General features: G+C 36.5%; 1 protein-coding gene across 1 annotated transcript in view; it reads left to right on the top strand.

Moving 5' to 3' along the window:
- Window positions 1–23,529, top strand: part of CFTR (CF transmembrane conductance regulator) — a 165,199-nt gene that overhangs the window by 120,906 nt on the left and 20,764 nt on the right. The window contains exons 23-24 of the mRNA XM_078059826.1: window positions 9,291–9,545; window positions 22,809–22,964. Coding sequence (XP_077915952.1) covers window positions 9,291–9,545; window positions 22,809–22,964 — 411 coding nt within the window. The remainder of the gene's footprint in view (window positions 1–9,290; window positions 9,546–22,808; window positions 22,965–23,529) is intronic.

Genomic DNA, 23,529 nt, shown 5'->3' on the forward strand with positions numbered 1-23,529 from the left:
TTTTATTTATTCATTTGAGAGCGAGAGAGTGAGCGAGAGAGAGCTCAGGTCAGGGGAGGGGTGAGGGACAGGGAGAAGCAGACTCCCTGCTGAGCAGGGAGCCCAAACCAGGGCTGGATCCCAGGGCCCTGAGATGATGACCTGAGCTGAAGGCAGATGCTTAAACAACTGAGCCACCCAGGCGCCCCAGTTTTTTGTATTCTTAACAAATCTCTCTACTAATTTATTTTCTTTGGATTCACAAGATGCCTGCCATTTTTAGTATGTAAAGCTTCTCTTTGTCCTATTGTTAGCTCCATAAGCATTATGTATCTTAAACAGGCAATGTATAGACCTATATTTCTGCCTCTGTGAATGAATGAAAATTAAATAAATAAGAGTTAGAATGGGTGCAGAGGTGATGTTTCAAACTTAGCAATATCAAGCCATCTGGTGACTGGTAGATTACCTACACTCAAAGTCTGAATATGAGGCAGTTGACAATTCATGTATTTTTCAGGACTGTTTACCACTTAGTGAGCACAACTAAAAGATCTGAGCATGTGAATAGTATCCTGCTTCCTTAATTCTCTAACTACCTCAGCAGATAAGACATGCCTGTTGTACTCTGTGTTCCTAATAAGACAAGAGGAAGGAAGCCACCAGGATGAGCAGGGAAGACCGAGTATCTGCAGGGCTCACATTTAGATTCCAGTTATGAGGCTCCAGAAAGTTCTTGCAAGAGTGATGCAATCTGAGAAGAGTTTTCTGTCAATAGAAACTCCCTCTGTTTCTCCTTTATCCTTTTATTGCCTGTGTTTATTTTGGATTCCAGTAAAGATCAAGCGACCGATGATACGGTGACCAACAAAAGAATGAGAAAAGGGGAACCTGGCTTCTCTTCTTTGCTCCTGGTGCCTAATTCTCTGGTATTGAAAGCAGTTTTTGCTCTAAGAATTTGAGGGGAGGATTCAGTCATCCTATTTTTTTCCTCTTTCAGTAGTCTCTTAATCATATCTTTCTTTGTTTTTCTGTTCTCATGAGGCTTTGTGGCATGTTTTCCATTCATGACATCTGTCTCAAGACTTCTTTTCATCCAAAGATTTTCTTTCTATCTGCAGGCTTTTCTACTCTGCATTCCACTCTTGCTTTATTGCCAAGATGTTGTGTGGCCTTAGGCAAGTCATCACCCCCCTGAGGGCTTCACTTCTCTCTTTGTAAAAGGAAACAGTTCGGTTAGAAATTTTCTAAGGTCTATGTTAGCTCTGACATTCTCTTCTGAATCCTTTTCATATGAAAGATTTCACATCTTGATTGGCATGTATGTAGGCATTATTACAGACACCCACAGGAATCAGACCTATCTGCCCCCATCCCTGATGGCTAAAGTCCAGGGATTAAGTCATTTACCACTGCATTTATCAGAGCAGAACAAAGAACTGAATTAGGTGTTACTAGAGCCAACAGAGAAAGTGCCATGGAGATGTTCTAGAGTCTTGAATTAGTAGGAGAGGCTTATGAGAGCCATAAAGGATTGCTGGAGTGTTGGAAAATTTAGAAAATTTGTTGAGCTTTGTGCCTGTCACTTTAACTTCCTGGGTTTAGGTTTTTTCATTTGTACCAAGAATGAAAGGATTAAATCAGATGTTTTCAACCTCAACAGCACATGAGGAAATTTTACAAAAATATAGATTACTCAGGGTCCTGTAAGATCAATTAAATCAGTTCTCTTGGTCAGGGGGAGGGTGACTGGGCATGATGTCTGTATTTTTAAAACTGTTCCAGGTGATTCTAATGTGTATCTTGACTTGTGAATCACTGGATTAGATGATCTCTAACATTCATTTTAGCTCTGATGTTTTGTGTGTGTCATAGCAGGGGGTCAGCAAACATTTTCTATAAAGGGTGAGATAGTTACTATTTTCAGCTTTGTGAGCTATATGGTCTCTATGGCAACTCTTCAATTCAGCCTTTGTAGGGCAAAGCTAATGTGAACAATTGGGTGTGGCTGGATTTGGCCATTGGGCCATAGTTTTGTGGTCTATGGAATAAAATTTACTTTGGAATTGATGGACCACCAGCAAATCATTTTTGCCCTATATATTAACTAATATATCTACAGTACATATAAAGGATGACACTTAATAACAGTACTTTGGGGAAGCCAAAATATTTCAAAATTAAGATGCTTAGAGAAAATCTTATTAAAATTATATAAACCTTGAAAAAATATTTTGATATGATATTTTAGACCCCTCTTCTTGAGATTTTCTTTGAAATACTTTTAATGGATACTGCATGGACCCAATTTTATTCATCAAGCACTTGCTGATGGCCTTTGGTCATTGCTTTTAAAATACAATAATTGCTTTTATAAAATAATAATAATCAGAGTTTGAGTAGTAGTTTCAGTAAGTGATGTGAGATTTTTCAAATTAAAGGGTAAATTTGGGAGTTTTTCCTGCCTGTTGGCACACTTAGTACCATGATTACTAACGTTCTTAATTACTGAAAATAGGCACCAACGTATTTGATACCTCTGTGTTTCTTAGGTTATGCCTTTTGTCATTAACTGTAATAGATTTTCTTTCTCTTATGTTAAGAACCCCATTTCTATTACTTCTTGCAGTCAGAAAAAGTAACCTTGATTTGCCATGTGATTTGCCACAGGTTGGCAATAAACAATTTGTGTAGCTAGCAGGCTATAATAATTTACAAAGAATTAGAGTGTATAGTACACTGTAAGTAGCTCACTTATTCTGTTAATAATTTATAGCAATACAGCCCTTGACTGACTTTTTAAATGCCTAGGAGCATAAGTGATAGACATAGAAAGATGGACCAAAGTTTCAGGAATATGTTTTTGGCAGAGAATTTGTTTTCATGATAACCATTATCTCATAAGTCTCTGTGCATGGCCTAAAGATTATGCCAATGACTGTAATGTGTCTTTGGGTTGCAGGTCCATGTTAGTGAGTCCTGAAAAACATTTCATTTGGACCTAGTAGGAAGGATCTATGGTTTCAAAACTTCCTTTTATATACTTCATGGTTTGAAAATTTCTCTTGTAAAATGTGTGAAGTTTTTCACCCTGTATCAATTTTGCAGATGATTGTCTTCATATTTATTTCTTGTAATCTCCCTATCACAGCCAGTTATGAATTCTCTGTGTTGCCCACCAGATGTCGGGCGTATGAAATATATTTTCCATTATCATGGCTCTTCTGGTATTCAGCATATAGTTTAGATGGTCATGCATAATTTTGATGCCCTGTGTTCTACACAACCAAAAGGATAAAAGGAAATAGAGCAAATATTTTTGTGGAGGAGGGGAGTCTGGCTTTCTGACTTACTCTAGAAAAGGTCTTTAAGCCTTTTCTTCCTTCATTGTCAACAGAGAGGGAAAAGGAAAATCAGAAATCACTTTTTTTTTTTTCACTGAACATATTGCTTATAAAATAAGGTCGAGATAAGTCTGTGGAGCTTTTTTTTTCTTAAGACCATCACATTCCCTAAAGACTTTGTTCTCCTGATGCTTAGATTAGAAACTTCAGAAGTTATTATAAAGATAATAAGATTCAGTGTTAAAGATTGACTCAGGAGAATTTTTGGAGCATAGTAAATTTAAATAACAAAACCAGAAATTAATTAATTAGTTAATTAATTTTATTATTTTTTAGCAAAACCAGAAATTTATTTTTTAATTGTATTTTATTATGTTATGTTAGTCACCATACAATACGTCATTAAAAACCAGAAATTTAAAGCAGCTGATTCTCAAGTAAAAAATCCCACCTCATTTTGGCTAAACTTGAATTTCATAGAAGTCTGTACGGATTATGTCAGGTTTTCCACTTCACATGAAGAGTAGGTTGAGCATCTCACGCCTAAGACTCATTTTGCCTTCATCGTTTATTTCTCAAAGTCTAAGACAAATGCTCTCACCTAAGCTGGTGACAGCTACTTGGAGACTTTCCTGTCAGGGGGCCAGGTAGAGCTGCCCCTCATTCCTCCTCAGGAAACCCCTTCACTGTGCAGGAAGACGCAGCTCGTCCACAGTCTACAGTCACTCTGAGAATTGCCAAATCTGAATTTCCATCCAGTGGCACGGTGGTTTTTACGTATCACCTGAAAATGTTAACAGACATTCTAAATTAGAAAAAGGAGTAAGTGAAAATAAAAAGCTCGGTTGAAAACAGCTAGATGAGACTAAAAATAGTTTGGTGTGTTGCCACTTCCTTCAAATCCAAATAGCAATGTCTGTTTCCAGACTGAGAAGCTGAGAGGTACAGCGGCAGACTCGATTGCCTGCTGAGGGACTCAGCGCTGTCATTCACCTTCCAGCAGATGAGGTAGAACAATGGAGTCACTCATCCTTAACAAAGATTTATTAAGGGACTGCTCGGTGCTAAGCCCTAGATGGGGAGGATACAACAAGGAATGCTTTGAATAAGATTACTATAATAGGCAACATGGGCTTAACATGAAGCCCCGTGGAGTATCCTATCAGCTTCAGGTCCTCTCTCTTGCATGGACACCTTCGGAGGCCCTATACTTAATTATAAATGCATAATTTTGATGCTTTCACATAAGAAGAGACCCTTCAATTATTTAAGCTTTAGGTTCCGCCAAACTGGGGTCCATCCCTGGTCAGCTATGAATCTCTGGCAATGAAATCAAGTATATAAGAAATGACTCTACTTTTGCTATAGTTGAATTTATTTTCTGCTTGAACACATGGGCTGCTGAGTGCAAGAAGCAATTCCAACTTCTGAATGGAGTTTACAGAATGCCAACACACTGAGGGGAGGTAGCATCTGGCCCTAGGTTGCCCCTTGTCTGTGCTGTCTCTGAGGCACTGATGTTGCTCTTTGACCTAGAGGTGTATGGTCCAGGAAGACTGCATTTTTGTTCTTCTGATCCTGATTGTGAGCTCTTCTTTGACGAGCTCTCTCTCAACTTCCTCCATGCCCAAGACATGGAAGACCCTGAGGGACCAAAGGATTGGGATTTGGGTTTCCTCTAGCACCACTCTGGAAATACAGGGGAATCTGAAGCTATCTGGGTCTAGACATGCCAAGCACCCATGCCCACTCTACTGCTTCCATGCTATGCCACATACTGGAAGTTTCTCTAAGGCATGCCTCATTCCTGGGCTCCACCTTGATATTGAAGCATAGGCCTTCTATGTTCCAAAAATCCCTCAAATCTACTCAAGGATAGAACTAGAGTTTGGTTGCAAGGCAGGACTCCTTTTTAAAGGAACTGGTATCTAAGTCCTCTTGTTACCGCCATTCATGAGTCAGATTGTGGGGTGAGGAGAGGAGCTGTTTCTCATCCATCATAAATTCATCTATGGCTACTGTTTTTGCATAAACACTGTGCTTTGAGGCTTTCAAGCTTTGGTTTTTGAGACTTAACAGCCAATATTCATGTGGCTCAAAATTTTCAAACTATCCATCTCTGGTTCCAAAAGCCAATTTTTGAAACTAGAAAGACCAAAATTGATTTTTTTTGCTCTGGTTCTGTTGTGGCTCCTCCTTGAAAAAGCAGTGGAAGTAGAATGTGTCAATTGGAGGGCCTGTGAGGTACAAGGAATTAGTAACTTATTATCTGGCCACATCATCTATTCAGTAATGGCATTTCAGTGGTTGCAAAATTGGTCATAAAGCAGGTGTCTGCACTAGCTACCTTTTCTTCCCATCAGAAAATGTCCTAACCTGCTGAACTGAATGAGTGTCTGCTCGAATGCTGTGCATGAGTGTCCATTGTTGTTTTTTTTTTTTTAAGATTTTATTTATTTATTTGACAGAGAGAGAGACACAGTGAGAGAGGGAACACAAGCAGGGGGAGTGGGAGAGGGAGAAGCAGGCTTCCCGCTGATCAGGGAGCCCGATGCAGGGGCTCGATCCCAGGACCCCGGGATCATGAACTGAGCCGAAGACGGACACTTAACCAACTGAGCCACCCAGGCGCCCATGAGTGTCCATTGTTAAGATGAACTTGTTCTTGGTCAGGGATATTTGACTATGCTGTGGGTAACTATAATTGCCTGTCTTGGGGTCACTTTAAGCAACTAGACTATATGAAAGATGATGAGTTGAAAATTTCATTTTCTAAATTTGATAGGTATATTCCATTTACTACATTTGACATTAGAAGTTCTAGATTCACCCTCAGTGGTAAGCCTCACTAATGGAGTATGTAATTTGCTATACTCTTCACAACTCCTTATGCAAAAAAATTGTATACATTTCAGTGCTGCCAAAATAATGGTTTTAAATGTCATTTTCTAATAGCACTACATATAATTTTGAGTAGTTTAGATAGCAATATTTAAGTGTTTTGCTTACTGTTTGGAAGTATTAAAATATAAAGGATTTTTTTTATATGGTGTCTTTCTTAATGTACTAAAGCACTTAAAGACTAGTTTAGAATTCTTCACAGCATCGACATGCAGAAATGTCAACAGACTTACTTTATTTCATAAAATTAAGCTTCATTTCTGCATTTCTCTCAATCATTTCAAGAGTGTAATATTATTCTCATGCAGGATAAATAAAATAAAATATTTTAAATGCATTTTTTTTTTAGATTTTATTTATTTATTTGACACAGAGAGAGAGAGCACAAGCAGGGGGAGCAGCAGAGGGAGAGGGAGAAGCAGGCTCCCTGCTTAGCAGAGAACCTGACGTGGGGCTTGATCCCAGGACCCTGGGATTATGACCTAAACCAAAGGCAGCTGCTTAACCAACTGAGCCACCCAGGCGCCCCTTAAATGAGCTATTTCTCTGGCAGTTCCATCTCAATGGTAGTTACAATTCTAATTGATCTTCCAGACCTTATATAGGCTAGCAGCTCTCTAGGAAAATTAATTACGATGAAATGGAAGAGTATACTTTAATTCAAAGTTAATAAAAAAATAACTGAATCAGGATTTAACAACCTCTGAAAGTCACCCATGATTTGGAATTGAAATTATTATGTGTGGGAGCCACTCTAGAGTTATTTATAATGGATGTGGGCTTTGGATATTTCACTTCCAATAACAATGGGTTTGGTTTAAAAGGATTCTCCTCTTGAATCTTGAAAAATTATTGAAGATGATATGAAGATATTTTCAAGATGAAAAAAATGAAGCAACAGAATTTCTAGATGGAAGAATTTCACAAACAGCAAGCTTGATCAGTAGCATGTGAAATAGGCAATACAATTACATTTGCTAAGATTGGAATATTTAACATTCAATTAAGGATCAGTATTTAAATTCCTCTGATTTATCTACCAATAATTCCACAGTAAAGATGAAAAAAATTTCTCATTTCATGTTCTGATAAGGAAAAATAGCAATAATAGAAGCAAATGCCTCGAATACATTTATTCCCATCTTTTTTTTTTTTTTGGCAAAAGAAATCATTTCCAATAATCTAACCCTTAACTATAAATAAGGTTATAAATTAACATTGTAAAGGAGAGAGTTGAATTCTTTTTCTCTCTCTCTCTTTCTTTTTTTTTATTTTTATTTTTTAAGATTTTATTTATTTATTTGAGAGAGCACAAGCCAGGGGAGAAACAGAGGGAGAGGGAAAAGCAGACTCCCTGCCAAGCAGGGAGCCTGACATGGGACTTGATCTCAGACTCCAAGATCACTACCTGAGCTGAAAGGCAGACACTTAAACACATGGGACTCAATCCCAGGACTCCAGGATCATGACCCCGGCTGAAGGCAGACACTTAATCGACTGAGCCACGCAGGCACCCCAAGAGGGTTGAATTCTTGACCAAGAGTCCCTGCTCGCTGGGAAACCTGCTTCTCCCTCTCCCACTCCCCCTGCTTGTGTTCCTGCTCTCGCTGTGTCTCTCTCTGTCAAATAAATAAATAAAATCTTTAAAAAAAAAATTACTTTTCAGACGGGGTGCCTGGGTGACTCAGTCATTAAGCATCTGCCTTTGGCTGGGGTCATGATCCCAGGGTCCTGGGATTGAGCCCTGCATGGGGCTCCCTACTCCGTGGGAGCCTGCTTCTCCCTCTCCCTCTGCTGCTCCCCCTGCTTGTGCTCCCTCTCTCGTTGTGTCTCTCTGTCAAATAAATAAATAAAATCTTAAAAAAAAAAAATTACTTTTAAGACAAAAAAAAAAGCGATAAATTTCCTTCCAGTAAGCTAAAAACTCCTGGGCATGGCTGAGCCATCAAGGATTATCTATCAAAAATAGGAATTGAGTGAATTCAAAGTCTTCAACTCTTTCTTGTTATTCATTTACTGATTCATATATATGTAATCATTCACATATTCATTCCTTTATTCCTTTATGAATTTTTCAAATATTTATTAAGTGCCTATTATTTGCATGACTATTTTTAAAATTATATTCCAAATTCCAATAAATCATAACTATCCAGAAGAATATGGTCTTGTTAAAAAATTTAAGCAACTTTGAAAAATAATTGAGCTCTTTTATTTCTGTATACATTAAAGATATACTTTATTAAATGTTACATGAATAGATTTATAGAGCAACCGTGTATTTAATTTCAAATACAACTTTTGTATGCAGTGACATTTTACAATGTCAGCAATGGAAATTGGTCTGTAAGTAATTTAATATAAAAATGTAATTATTTAATAATTACATAATTACAGATATAGAACAATGACTTAATATAGAACAATGACTTAAATTTGTTTGAAGATTATTGTAATCTTGTTTGAAGATTATTAATTTGTTTATAATTAATTTGAAGATTACTAATTTGTTTGAAGATTATTAATATAGAACAATGACTTAAATTCATTTGAAGATTATTGTGAAGTCATTCAAAATTTACTAAGCCTCACTTGCCACCCAGCTGACATATAGAATTGTAGACAGTTTTTCAGGCAGTTTGAGAGAAAGGTGAGAATCTTCAGTAGTGGTTTTGAAGCATGGAACGTTTTATTATAATATACCAGTTGTACAACAGTGTGCAGTGTTGCTCATAGTTGAAGAAAAAATTTCCCCTTGACATCATCTATTCCTTTGAGTATAATTTGGCCATTTATGTGTGGCTTGCATAACTGAGAATTAAATGATCACAAAAACAAACAAGTCTATACAGAGCCCATTTATATAAATCCTAGTTAATTCTCTTTGGTTAAGCTTTTAATTATATCCAATTATTTCCTGTTCATTGAAAAACCTCCTGATAAATAACTAGGTGGCGATGAGCAGCGTCACATCTTACATGTTATTTTTTTAAGGAAACATCACACTAATTAGGACATTGCCTGCAGTTATTAAACAAACAAACATAAAATATTATTTCATTTCAGATGCGATCTGTAAGCCGAGTCTTCAAGTTTATTGACATGCCAACAGAAGAAAGTAAACCACCCACCAAGTCATTCAAACCATCCAAGGATGCCCAGCTCTCAAAAGTTTTGATTACTGAGAATCATCATGTGAGAGATGATAACATCTGGCCCTCAGGGGGTCAAATGACTGTCAAAGACCTCACAGCAAAGTATATAGATGGTGGGAATGCCATATTAGAGAACATTTCCTTCTCAATAAGTCCTGGCCAGAGGGTGAGATTTAAATATTCCTTGCTTTGTTTGACCTGTGTTTAGTTAAGTAAATCTCAGGAGCCTCAAGCAATGTTTTGGTAAATTCCATTGGTAACAATATTATTGTAGACTAGGGCCAATATTGAATATACATATTTCAAGTTATTAATTATAAAGCCATTATTTTTTCATATGATATTTATTTTGCCGAGGACAGAAACGATATAGTTGGTTCATTTTGAGTGTGATTCTACTTGTAGAATATTTAATCAATTGCTAGGTTACTAACTAAAAGAAGCTGTTAAATAAACCAAAATTATAAAATATTTTAGATTTTGCATGTTGAAACTGTCTTCCATTTCAGGTAAGAGAAATATTTTGTTTATCTAATTTCTTCATGAATTTTACCTAATTTATACTCTGTCAAACAAGTGGTACTTTTTTTCTTAGCTTAGTTCAGTTTGTTTGTTTGGAATTCTAATCAAGGTATGGATTATTTAGATTTTTTTCCCAATAATTTACCAAGCAAAATTTGTTTACCAAGCAATAGTTTTATTGTTTAATAAGCAAAAATAACCATGCATTATTTTGAAGTGGTCCTTATAGATCTCAGCCCTGGGCTGAATACATGGATGGTATTCAGATATACCAATTCTGGAATTGATTCTTGGAGAAAGGGACAGTTATTCTCCCTATATTTCATGTTCTAGAAATGTGGTGTTATATTTTATATTTCAAATATATTTCAAATTATATTTCATATTTCAAATCTCTTATTCTGGGCTGCTCCATAAATCTAGACATGATTATTATATTCCTTTGATTGCTTCATTTTTTTAAATTGAGATAACATACTATAGAGCCACTTCTTATGAAAACTGAATTTTAAAACTTTCTCTCTTTGTGGTTTAATTTCAAATAGAGATTTTTTTTTTTACCACTAAGCTAATGGTCAGTAAACTTTGTTAGGCCACCATCACTGTCACCAATATAGCAACAGACTATTATCACTTACTTTGGCCCATCGGTTTAGGAATATTTCATAATTTGATGCATTGGAAAAAATTCTATTAAAGAAATATAGGGTGAGCAAAAATGTTACCATGCTAAATGGCTTGAAATGGCACAGCAGAAATTTTGACTCTTCTTTTTTAAGATTTTATTTATTTTTGAGAGAGAGAGAGACAGAGAGAGAAATCACAAGTAGGCAGAGTGGCAGGCAGAGGGAGAGAGAGAAGCAGGCTCCCCACTGAGCAGGGAGCCCAATGTGGGACTCGATTCCAGGACCCTGGGATCATGATCCCAGCTGAAGGCAGACGCTTAACCGACTGAGCCACCCAGGCTCTTCTTTTTAATCTTATAGTTAGGGTAAATAAATTCACATACTACTAAAATTACCTCTTACTATGTTTTTGCTCATCAAGAATGGGATTTGTTTTTTTTTTTTTTTCTTTTTTTGTGAGAAAACAGTTTTTTTTAATTTTAAGTTTTTATTTTGATTCCAGTTAGTTAACATAGAGTGTTATATTAGTTTTAGTTGTATAATATAGTGATTCAACAGTTCCATACAACACCCGGTGCTCATCACAAGTGTTCTCTTTAATCCCCATTACCTGTTTAACCCATCCCCCAGCCCACCTCTTCTCTGATAACCATCAGTTTATTCTCTATAATTAAGAGTCTTCTTAATTTGTCTCTTTTTTTTCTCTTTGCTCATTTCTTTTGTTTCTTAAATTCCACATATGAGTGAAATCATATGGTATTTGTCTTTCTCTGACTTACTTTGCTTAGCATTATACTCTCTAGCTCCATCCATGTCATTGCAAATGGCAAGATTTCATTCTTTTTCATGGTTAAAAAATATTCCATTACACACACACACACACACACACACACACACACACATATTTATAGATAACATCTTCTTCATATATTCATCAATCAGTGGACACTTGGGCTGCTACCATATCTTGGCTATTGTAGATAATGCTCCTATAAACATATGTGTGCATGTATCCCTTTGAATTAGTATTTCTGTATTCTTTGGGTAAATACCTAGTAGTGTGATTGACAGATTATAGGGTAGTTCTATTTTTAACTTTCTGAGGAACTCCATACTGTTTTCCACAGTGGCTGTACCAATTTACATTCCCACCAACAGTGCAAAACAGTGCATTGTTTGTATTTCTGTGGTGTTGGTTGTTATTTCTCCTCTCTCATTTGTGATTTTAGAGAGCAAACAGTTTTAAATCAGCATAAATGGAAAGACTAGGATTTAGATTAAATTTATCCCTTATTATTAGAATGAGGTTGTTTACATTGTTAAAGTTATGCTTTGGAACTATGTAAAATTAATTATTTGCTTTTGGTCCTTTTGTTATGTGAGAAAACACGTAATTAAGTATTCTCTTTTGCTTTGCACATAAGTGAATGCCACAGGCAGTTGAGAATGTCCTTGAGACCACCATGATAGATTCCAAAAGTGATGTCAGGTTACAAACAATAGCAGCAAATAGGTTGATATAAACCAGAGTGAAAAGCCCTGGTAAATTATTTCCTTTCCCTCCTCCTGACATCCTCCCAACCCTTTGCTTTACTGATGCTCAATTGCCCACTAAATTAAATTCAACCAAGTCCTAGTAGAGTGACAGATTTGCAGAGTCCTCATTTCTGTAGGTAGTTTCCTTGATGTGGGAGTAATAATAAGAGCTGCTGTGAAATGAGGAAGAAGCAGTATGCTTAGGCATTTCATGTTCTCTGAACCTTTATATAGAAAATAGGCCATATGTGTTCAGTAACTATTCTTTGCAAGGAATGGTAGGTGCTTTGGGGGAATTGAAAATTACTTACATAAGGCTATGGATCTTGCCATCCAAAGAGGGAAACTAATGTTTATCAAGTCCTTATCATGTCCTAAGCACTGTTTAAAGACATTTATTTGCTATCACATTTGATCTTATTATAATTTCAAAGGTAGATATTATTACCTCTTTTGTGCAGTGGAAGAAACTGAAGTTCACTTAAGTGAGTGAGTTAGCAGGGATCTTAAACCCAGATCTGTCTGACTTTAAAGTTCTTTTTCACCTGCTTCCCTTAAAAGTAGAAAAAGAAGGAGCCAAAGGATAGAGGGAGAAAGAGAGAGAAAAGAAGAGATACTTGTCCCAGAAGATGGCCATCTAAAGGGGGAAATGCAAGATCCAGTAAGAACTGAGGTGGATCACTGTGAAGTTAACAAAGCTTAAATTTCAGAGACGTTTACTTGCCTGAGCCCCTTCCAAGGCCCTGTACTTAATATTTTATTTCTAATTTTGAAATCTTTATTCCTGGAAAGAACTCCTCCATACTGTATAAGCTTTAGATTCCAAAAAACCTTGTTATACCCTTGAATAAAAGATAAAATGCTAAGGTAAGGAGGAAGCAGTTAGTATCAGTTAGCTGGGAGTTAGGCTATTCAGGGAAAGTTTTCCACAGGAAGTGGCATTTAGAGGGAGACTTTGAGACCTGAACTGTGTATTTGAATAAGCAAAGGTGAGTGAAAAAGGGTGCTATAGGCAGAGGGAACAATACAAGGCATGGGGCATGTTCAGAAAACAATGACTGGTTTGGTCAGATTGGTGGATCCATAAAGGATAAAATAGAAGACAAGATTGGAGCAAGATGATCAAAATTATGAATCTTGGGAGCTGAAGTCATAAAGGAAGTTGAAAACTCAGAGAATCTTACCCAGTTTTGCTACTAAGTGGTCTTTGGTCATCTTCAAGAGAGCAGTGGTTCTCTAAAGTTGGTTCCCTGGATCAGGATCATCTACATCACTTGAGAACTTGTGAGAAATGCATATTCTTGAGCCCCACTCAACCCTACTGAATAAAAACTCTGGGTGTGGAGGCAGTAGTCTGTATCACTGATACATGCCCTTTCAAGTTTAAGAGCCCAATTTAAGACAGTCATTAGGTGTAGAGAAATGAGGGTAGAAGTCCAACTGCAAAGGGTTAGGGAATGGGTGAGTACTGAAATGAGGAGTTATGTAGAACAACAATGTTGGTGGTGGGAAAGAGATAGCAAGAACACCTGCCTAAGAGGAAGGCTACATGGAGGGATTTTGCCTTTGTACTGTAGAGATTTTGTGTGTTTTTTTTGTTTTATTTTGTTTGTTTTTTGAGACAGAAGGAAAGCAGATAACTGGAGTTAAAGAGAAAGATGAGTAAAGAGCTGGAGAACTGAAGGTGTTCATATTATACAGCCTTGATCTTTTAAGTCAATTATAAGTCAAAGTCATGGGAATTGAGTAGTGTCAGTCCTGTAACTTTGTTCTTCTCCTTCAGTATTATGTTGGTTATTGAGGGTCTTTGCATCTCCATATAAACTTTAGAATCAGTTTGTCAGACCCACAGAATAACTTGCTGAGATTTTGACTGGGATCGCATTGAATCTATAGATCAAGTTGGGAGGAACTGGTGTCTTGACAATACTGAACCTTCCTTTTCATGAACGTGGACCGTCTCTCCATTTACTTAATTTTTCTTTGATTTCATTCATCAGAGTTTTGTGGTTTTCCTCATCTAGATCTTATATATATTTCTTTATGTTTATATCCAAGTATTTTGTTTTGGGAAAGCTAATATAAATGGTAGTATGTTTTTAATTTCAAATTCCACTTGTTCATTGCTGGTATTTAGGAAAGCAATTGACTTTTGTATATTAACCGTGTATCCTACAACTTCGCTATAATCACTTATTAGTTCCAGGAGTTTCATTGCTGATTCTTGTAGATTTTCTACATATATAATAATGTCATCTGTGAACAAAGACAGTTTTATTTCTTTTTTCCCAATCTGTATGCTTTTTATTTCCTTTTCTGGTCTTAATGTGTTAGCTAGAATTTCCAGTATAATGTGGAAAAGGAGTTACAAGAAAGGACATCCTTGCCTTGTTCCTGACCTTAGCAGGAAGTCTTTGAGTTTCTCACCCTTACGTATGATGTTAACTATAGGGTTATTATAGATATCTTTATCAAGTTAAGGAAGTTCCCCTCTATTCCTAGTTTGCCGAGAGTTTTTATCAGGAATTAGCGTTGAAACTTGTCAAAAGAATTCTGCATCTATTGTTACAGTTGTGATTTTTTTCCTAGTTTAGCCCACTGATAGAATAGATTATATTAATTCAATTTTTAATTTTGAACCAACCTTGTGTATCTGGAATTAATCCCACTTGGTCTTGGTATATATAATCTCTTTATACATTGTTGGATTTGATTTGCTAATAACTTGCTGAAGATTTTTGGTTCTATGTTCATGAGAAATGTTGGTCTCTAATATCTTTGCCTGGTCTGGGTATTCTGTTAATGTTGGCCTCATAGAATATTTAGGAAGCATTCCCTCTGCTTCTGTCTCCTGGAAGAAGTAGAGGATTGGTAGAATTTCTACTTTAAATATTTGGTAGAATTCACCAGCGAATCTATCTGGACCTGGAGATTTCTGAATTGGAAGGTTGTTAATTATTGATACAATTTCTTTAAAAGATATATGCCTATTTAGATTGTCCATTTCTTCTTGTATGAGCTTTGGAAGACTATATCTTTTGAGGAATTGGTCCATTTCATCTAGATTGTTAAATTGGTGGGCATATAGTTACTTATCGTATTCTTTTATTCTCTTACCATGGGATATGTAGTGATGTCCCCTCTTGCAATTCTAATATTAGTAATTTATGTCACCTCTCTTATTTTCTTAGTTAGCCTGGCTAGAAGCTTATTAATTTTATTGATCTTTTCTAAGAACCAGCTTTCATTGATTTTTCTCTACTGATTTCCTATTTTCAATTAGGTGATTCTCCTCTAATTTTTATTATTTCTCTTCTGTTTCCTTTCAATTTAATTTACTCTTCTTTTTCTAGTTTCCTGTGGTAGAAACTTAGACTATTGATTTTAGATATGTCTTTTCTAATATATGCACCTAATGCTGTAAATTTCCCTCTGTACTGCTTTTACTGCATGCCACAGGATGGTTAATGTGAGCTGGAGTTGGGTATTTTCATTCCGTAGATCAATTGAGTTCTAATAAAAAACCCAGTAGGTTACAGTCTCATAAAATAATTTCTCTTAAGGGAGGCCTTGTGAAGAACAAAATTCTTTAGTGCTCTGGAGTATTTCAAAATTTAAATTTAAAAATGAACAGATGTTAGAAGACTTTTGATTTTTCAGTTTGGTCAGCTTTTTACTTGTTAGGACAGAGTGATAACATTCAAGTTCCTTATATTTTGGAATATAAGAAGAACAGAAGCAGAAGTCCTGTTTTTCATCTTTTCATCCCTTTACCTAGCACATTGCCTAGCTTACTATATGTTAAATATGAATGAATGAATAACTTATACCTGCTTCTAGGTCATATGATTGATTAGTGTAGGAATTGATTGCTAAGATGTTATTCTGAGCAGCTCTCTTAAGATTGTTTCTACTGCCTTGCCCTTAGCACCTATAACAGCATCTTGCAATCTATAACAAAATGCCCCAAACATACTTCTTGCATGCTAAATTAAGAAGAAGACTCAAATTCAGTGTATTATTTTGATTATCCAAAATCCTGCAAGATCAGCTCTGGTCTAATTCATCTTCTTGAAAAAAAAAATAAAACATTTGAAAAGGACTCAAGTGGGCATTTCTTGTTTAATTTTTAATGGATTTCAGCATTCTTGATTAGATGGTGTGCCTGAGTCCATTTGGGCTGTTGTAACAAGATATCATAGGCTGGGTGGCTTATAAACAACAGAAATTTATTTTTCACAATTCTGGAGTGTGGGAAGTCCAAGATCATGGTGCCAGCAGATTCATTGTCTGGTAAGAACCCACTTCCTCATAGATGTTTGTCTTGTCATTGTAACCTCACATGGTGAAAGAGGTGAGGGAGCTTTCTGGGGTTTCTTTATAAGGGCATTAATCTCATTCAGGAGGGTTCCACCCTTATGACCTAATCACCTCCCAAAGGCCAACATATGAATTTGGGGGAGACACAAATATTCAGTTCATAGCATGGTGAAGGATTTTAAAAATCAGTATTTTATGCAAAAAAGTTATTCAGTCTTCATATTAAAACACTTTGTCCATAACAATTATTTTAGGGAAGAGATGTCTCTTTATCTTCTTTGCTCTTAATTTAGGCCTTTACTTCACGGAATCTGTATTTTAAATTTTATTTTCAGTGCATGAGAAATAGGGCAAGATTTTCACAACTTTTACTTAAAAAAAAACAACCCTATTTCTTCTTTTTAATCTCAAATAGTTGTTTTCTTAAAAGCTTTTGATTTTTTTTTTGCCTGTATTTTAATATCCAGATTACCTTCCCCCAGTGGAATATCTCTTCCTTTTTCCCTTTTCTTTTCCTCTCAAAATAAAGACTGGGATTCTAATATGGAGCCAGGTCCTTCATGATAAATGTAGACTTACCAAAATGCGCTAGGTGGTAAATTGTGTCTATCACAGTACTGGACAGTCCTCTGATTAAATAGATATTTAATTCAAGGTCTATTCTTTTGGGTGAGCTTGCTGCCTTCTTTATTTGTAGTCTCTTCAAAATCCTGAGATGCCAGAAGCAATTCAGACAGGATCAAGGGTTCAGATCATAGCAGCATAAGCACTGACATGTCTCTTTGACTCATTAAACACATACGGCATCCTGTCTTGATAAAAGTTGGTATTTAATAGCTGAACCATTCTGTAATTTATCTTGGAGTTATGAGGAGCATATTCTCAAGAACTTACTATGTTAAGAATTATGATTCGTTAATGATAAGTATATAAAAGTTACAGTTGTTATCACTTTGGAGATCTAAATTTCATTTTATTTGGTATCTTGATTTGTGGAGACCACAGAAGATGAAAAATAATTATAGCAGGTTTCAGTCTGTTGCAATACTAAAATAGTGAATCAGGCACTCAAAAGAATGTACTGAGACTGTTCTATTCATGGTACAGTGCAATTACAGCCAGCATCAAATTCAACACTGTTTAGCTGTCCACATAATATTTTGATTTATCTTGATCCAAAATTCTCAGAAAGGAAGTTCAGTGAAGTTACTAGAAATCACTGACTTGGAATTAGGATATACCTTAAAAGCTCATTTGCGGGAAGTACTCTGGCCTTATTCAACAGATCACTGAGAAGCCTGGAAAAACAAATCCCGGAAAAGAATTATTATGTGCCAATTATATAAACAAGAAGACTTTGTTAGGTATGAACCAATAAGATTCCTTGCTGTTAAAACATGTCAGACACAGTGCAATATCAGCAGTTCAATAATATAGAAGAACCAGAGATTAGCTACAAAACTTTAAAGCTAAACAAAAGATTTACCGATTGCCTCTCAATTTAGTCTTATACCAACAGAAAAACTGAGTTCTCGAAGACTGTCAGTATTTGCTTCTTGAAAAGGAACATGGTCATTTATCCTAGTTATTAGAACCCTGGCTAATGATATAGAGGTTTGGACTCAAGGTACTTTTTATTAAAATTTTGTGATATGACTTTATTATTTTTTATCTATTTATTTTTTTAAAGTTTTTAATTTAAATTCCAGTTAATTAATATACAGTGTGATATTAGTTTCAGGTGCACATATAGTAATTCAACACTTCCATACAATACCCGGTGCTCATCACAAGGGCACTCCTTAATCCCCATCACGTAATTCACCCATCTCCCCACCCACCTCCCCTCTGGTAACCATCAGTTTGTTCTCTGTAGTTAAGAGTCTGTTTCTTGGGGCGCCTGGGTGGCTCAGTCGTTAAGTGTCTGCCTTCGGCTCAGGTCATGATCCCAGGGTCTTGGGATCAAGCCCCACATTGGGCTCTCTGCTCGGCGGGAAGCCTGCTTCTCCCTCTCCCACTCCCCCTGCTTGTGTTCCCTCTCTTGCTGTCTCTCTCTCTGTCAAATAAATAAATCTCCAAAAAAAAAAAAAAAGAGTCTGTTTCTTGGTTTGCCCCTCTCTCTTTTTTTCCTCCTTTGCTCATTTGTTTTGTTTCTTAAATTCCACATATGAGTGAAATCATGTTGTATTTGCTTTTCTCTGACTGACTTAGTTCACTTAGCACAATACTCTCTAGCTCCAGGGACACATGGGGGGCTCAGTCAGTTAAGTGTTTGACTCTTGACTGTGGCTCGGGTCATGGTCTGAGAGTTGTGAGATTAAGCCCTGTGTCAGGCTCCACATTGAGGGTGGAGCCTGCTTAAGATTCTCTCTCTCACCTTTTTCCTCTGCTCCTCCCCTGCTCATGCTCTCTCTTTCTCTCTCTCTAAAAAAAAAAAAGAAAGAAAGAATTAAATACTCTAGCTCCAACCATGTTGATGAAAATAGCGAGATTTCACTCTTTTTTTATGGCTGAGTAGTAGTCCATTGTGTGTGTGTGTGTGTGTGTGTGTGTGTGTGTGTACACCACCTCTTTATCCATTCATCAGTCGATGGACACTTAGACTATTTCCATAATTTGACTATTGTAGATAATGCTGCTATAACATCAGGGTGCCTGTATCTCTTTGAATTAGTATTTTTGTATCTTTGGGTAAATACCTATTAGTGCAATTGCTGGATCGTAGGGTAGCTCTATTTTTAACTTTTTGAGGAACCTCCATATTTTTTCCCCGGTGGCTGCACCAGTTTGCATTCCCACCAACAGTGCACGAGGGTTCCTTTTTCTTCACATCCTCGTCAATCCTGTTGTTTCTTTTGTTGTTGATTTTAACCATTCTGACAGGTGTGAAGTGACATCTCATTGTAGTTTTGATTTGTATTTCGCTGATGACTGGTGATGTTGAGCATCTTTTCAAGTGTCTGTTGACCATCTGGATGTCTTTGGAGAAATGTCTATTCTTGTCTTCTGCCTATATTTAAATTGGATTATTTTTTGGGTGGGGGGGTTGAGTTTTATAAGTTCTTTATAGATTTTGAATACTAATCCTTTATCAGCTACGTCCTTTACAAGTATCTTCTCCCATTCTGTAGGTTGCCTTTTAGTTTTATTGATTATTTCCTTCACTGTGCAAAAGCTTTTTATTTTGATGCTTCCCTCGCCTCAGGAGACATATCTAGAAAGAAGTTGCTACAGCTGATGTCAAAGGGTTTACTGTCTGTGCTCTCTTCTAGGATTTTTATGGTTTTAGGTCTCAGATTTAGGTTTTTAATCCATTTTGAATTTTTTGTGTGTGTGTATGGTGTAAGAAAGTGGTTCAGTTTCTTTCTTTTGCATGTTGCTGTCCAGTTTTCTCAGCACCGTTTGTTGAAGAGCCTTTTTTTTTTTTTTTTTTACCATTGGATATTCTTTCCTGCTTTGTCAAAGATTAACTGACCCCATAGCTGTGGGTTCATTTCTCTGTTTTTTATTCTATTCCATTGATCTATGTGTCTATTTTTGTGCCAGTACCATACCATTTGGATGACTACAGCTTTGTAATATAACTTGAAGTCAGGAATTGTGATGCCTCCCGCTTTGCTTTTCTTTTTCAAGGTTGCTTTGGCTATTCAGGGTTTTTTTGTGGTATCACACAAATTTTAGGATTGTTTGTTCTAGCTCTGTGAAAAATGTTGTTGGTAATTTGATGGGGATTGCATTAAAAGTGTAGATTGCTCTGGGTAATACAGACATTTTTTCTTCCAACCCATGAGCGTGGAATTTCTTTCGATTTCTTTGTGTCATCTTCCATTTCTTTCATCAGTGTTTTATAGTTTTCAGAGTAGAGGTCTTTTACCTCTTTGGTTAGGTTTATTCCTAGGTATCTTATTATTTTTGGTGCAGTTGTAAATGGGATTGATTCCTTAATTTCTCTTTCTGCTATTTCATTCTTGGTGTATAGAAATGCAACAGATTTCTGTACATTGGTTTTGTATCCTATAGATGAACTGAATTTGTGTATCAGTTCTAGCAATTTAGCAAATAGTCTTTCAGGTTTTCTATATAGAGTATTATGTCATCTGCAAATAGTGAAAGTTTTACTGCTTCCTTACCAATCTGGACACCTTTTATTTCTTTTTGTTGTCTGATTAAATTTGTGATATGACTTTAAAGCAAATCACTTCCTCTTATTGAACTTTCCTCTGCCCATACCTCACCTACACAAGGCATATTCAGATTGCTTATAAAAGCTTTATTGTTGTGGTTGAAAAATCATGGCATATGATGAATATATTTGTACAGCAGGGGCTGATTCAGAAATGGAGGTGTGCATATTAAATTTCACAAGATTTTAAAATAAAACTTGATTTGGTATTTGACCAAAATTAACTAAATCATTTGTTTGTTAGATCAACTAAATAAGTTTGTTCATTCATCTGCCTTCTTTCTCTCCCTCCCTCTCCCTTTTCCTCTCTTTCTTCCTTCCTTCTTTCTATCCATTCATCCACCCACCCACCCATCCATCCATCTATCTAATCCATATGTCCATTTGTCCATTCATTCATCCTTCCATCTGCCTGACCCTCAGTCAATCCAAACACTCAATTATTGAGTACTTTATGTGCACCCACCCTAATGGCAGGTGCTGAGAATTCAGTGGAAAACAATGTAGACCACCCTGTCCTTGTTGAACTTAAATTCTTGGGGTTAACACAAGTAATAATCAAGAGAAAATAAATATAATAATTACTGCTTTTGATTAGTAGTGTGAAGAAAGTCAAAAGGGGGTTGTATATAACTTTTGGCTTATCTGATTTTCTCAGTTGTCTCAGAGAACAAGCATTCATGAAAGTCTTGTTACAGAGCTCTTACAAACAAAAGACATGGTATCATTATTGTTTACCAGCTTATCCCAAAGGCCTAGTTTATTACCAGATTCCTAATAAGTATTCAATAAGTTATTATTATCATGGGTTGTCAGAAGCTCTAAAGCATTCATTGTGGTCCATGAACTGGTTCTGGTTTATAAGCTGTTAGTGGTCTCTGAAAAGTGTAAGAATTGAGAGTAAGCATGTAGAAATTCATTTTTATTATCTTTTATTTTAAAGTACTGTTATGCAGTGGATCGGAAACTAAAAAAAACACAAAGCAAAACAAAACTGTTCTTCACCGTAGATAGTGTAAAAAAGCATTCCTCTAAAAAACCCATGGCTGAGCTCTCCTGTAAAAAAAAAAAAAAAAAAAAAAAAAAAGGGGGCGCCTGGGTGGCTCAGTCATTAAGTGTCTGCCTTCGGCTCAGGTCATGATCCCAGGATCCTGGGATCGAGCCCCACATCGGGCTCCCTGCTCCTCGGGGAGCCTGCTTCTCCCTCTCCCACTCCCCCTGCTTGTGTTCCTGCTCTCGCTATCTCTCTCTCTGTCAAATAAATAAATAAAATCTTTAAAAAAAAAAAAAAAGCTAAATGACAAAAGAAAAACAGGAGTCATCTAAGGGGAAGGAAGTAAACATTTATTCAGTGCTACTCAATGTTGGGCCATATTTCAGTGTTCAGTTAATGAGTGCAGGAATGTTCTGCCCACTCAAAGCATCTTCATCCAAGGGCTGGCTGTAAGCCAACATGGAACACAGAGGTGGGGCCCCTATCCTGGAGCAGCTGCACTCCCCTTGCACCACATGGCATTGACATTCTATGCTCTTAATAGTCTTTTGGTAACAAGAATAGTTGTTTTTTTTTTTCCCCTTTTCCTTAATATCCTTTTTGCTTCTCCAAGTTCTCTTCCTGCCAGGCAGGGTAGATGTAAGAATTTGATTTGACAACTGTCCAAGTGCTTATCCATTGAGTGGCAAGGCTTGGCCTGCCTTCTCTGGGAACACAGAGCTCGCCCTAACTTTTTCTTGTTTATTGTCAGGCCTAAACTGCTGCTTAATATATTATGGACAGTATCTGAACATTAGAACTGTTTCAGATCCATTAATTTTCAAGCTCATATTCATGTTAGGAACTAGGTCAAGCTATATAGGTCCCTGCTTTTGGCCATCCTTAGAAATGGTATGCATTAAGACCCTGTATCTTTGTTTTCCCTGATGCAAAATGGGTATTTTTAGCCTATATGCCATTAGTAAAGGTCAGTGATAAATGAAGGGTCCAGAATTAAGAGTCCAGTTCCTTATGGCCAGTTTCTGTATTCTTTTCCAGGGTTGCTCTGCCCCAGATCACTGTTGGTCAGAATTGGGAGTATTATAGAAAGGTCTGAATGAATAAGTTGAAATCTTACCCTGGTGATATTAAGAAAAAAACAGAAACAAACCCAGTTCCAATGTTTTTTAGTGAAGTATAATACTAGATTACATTTCTCGTATGGTGTCTGTATGTCACAGGAGTAATTCTGTTGTTCTTGTTTTCTAGGTGGGCCTCTTGGGAAGAACTGGATCAGGGAAGAGTACTTTGTTATCAGCTTTTTTGAGACTGCTGAACACTGAGGGAGAAATCCAAATAGATGGTGTGTCTTGGGATTCAATAACTTTGCAAGAGTGGAGGAAAGCCTTTGGAGTGATCCCACAGGTAAGTCAGAAAGACTTAATAAAAAAAAAAGTGACTAACTATATATTTTCACCATTATTTGACACTTAAGAAAATCACATTTCCCTGGAAAATGTATTTGTTATTTATTGCTATCTTTTTTTCTGCAATGCAGTGTTTTCATAGGGAAAAAGAAAACTATCTCTAAAAATTTGGAACTCTCTGCCATACAGTGATTGACCTATTAATAGTTTTGACAGCCTTTCCCAGAAGACACAATCCACATGGGAGCATGGGACTTTTGTTTTTAATCAGTGTTTTCTCCCCTCCTTCAGTGGTCTGAGCTCCAAGTTAGCAATCCCAGCAGGTTGAGAAATGCTTTGCAAGATGTAAATGATGCTGCTGAAATAAGAAACACTTGGAAGCACCAAGTAGTGGAATTGAAAATAGAAAGTCTAATGATTGCTTTTTGTTCTTTGCATAAAATGAACCATGTCAGATTAATCTGTAGCTTTTTTTTTTTTTTTTTTTTTAAATGTCACTCTTTGATTTGGGTCACAAAGGATCTCTAGCTTCCCTGGCTTAGTAGCATTCTTTGTGTGTCATT

Source organism: Halichoerus grypus, chromosome 12 (genome assembly GCF_964656455.1).
Source record: "Halichoerus grypus chromosome 12, mHalGry1.hap1.1, whole genome shotgun sequence".
Classification (NCBI taxonomy): domain Eukaryota; kingdom Metazoa; phylum Chordata; class Mammalia; order Carnivora; family Phocidae; genus Halichoerus; species Halichoerus grypus.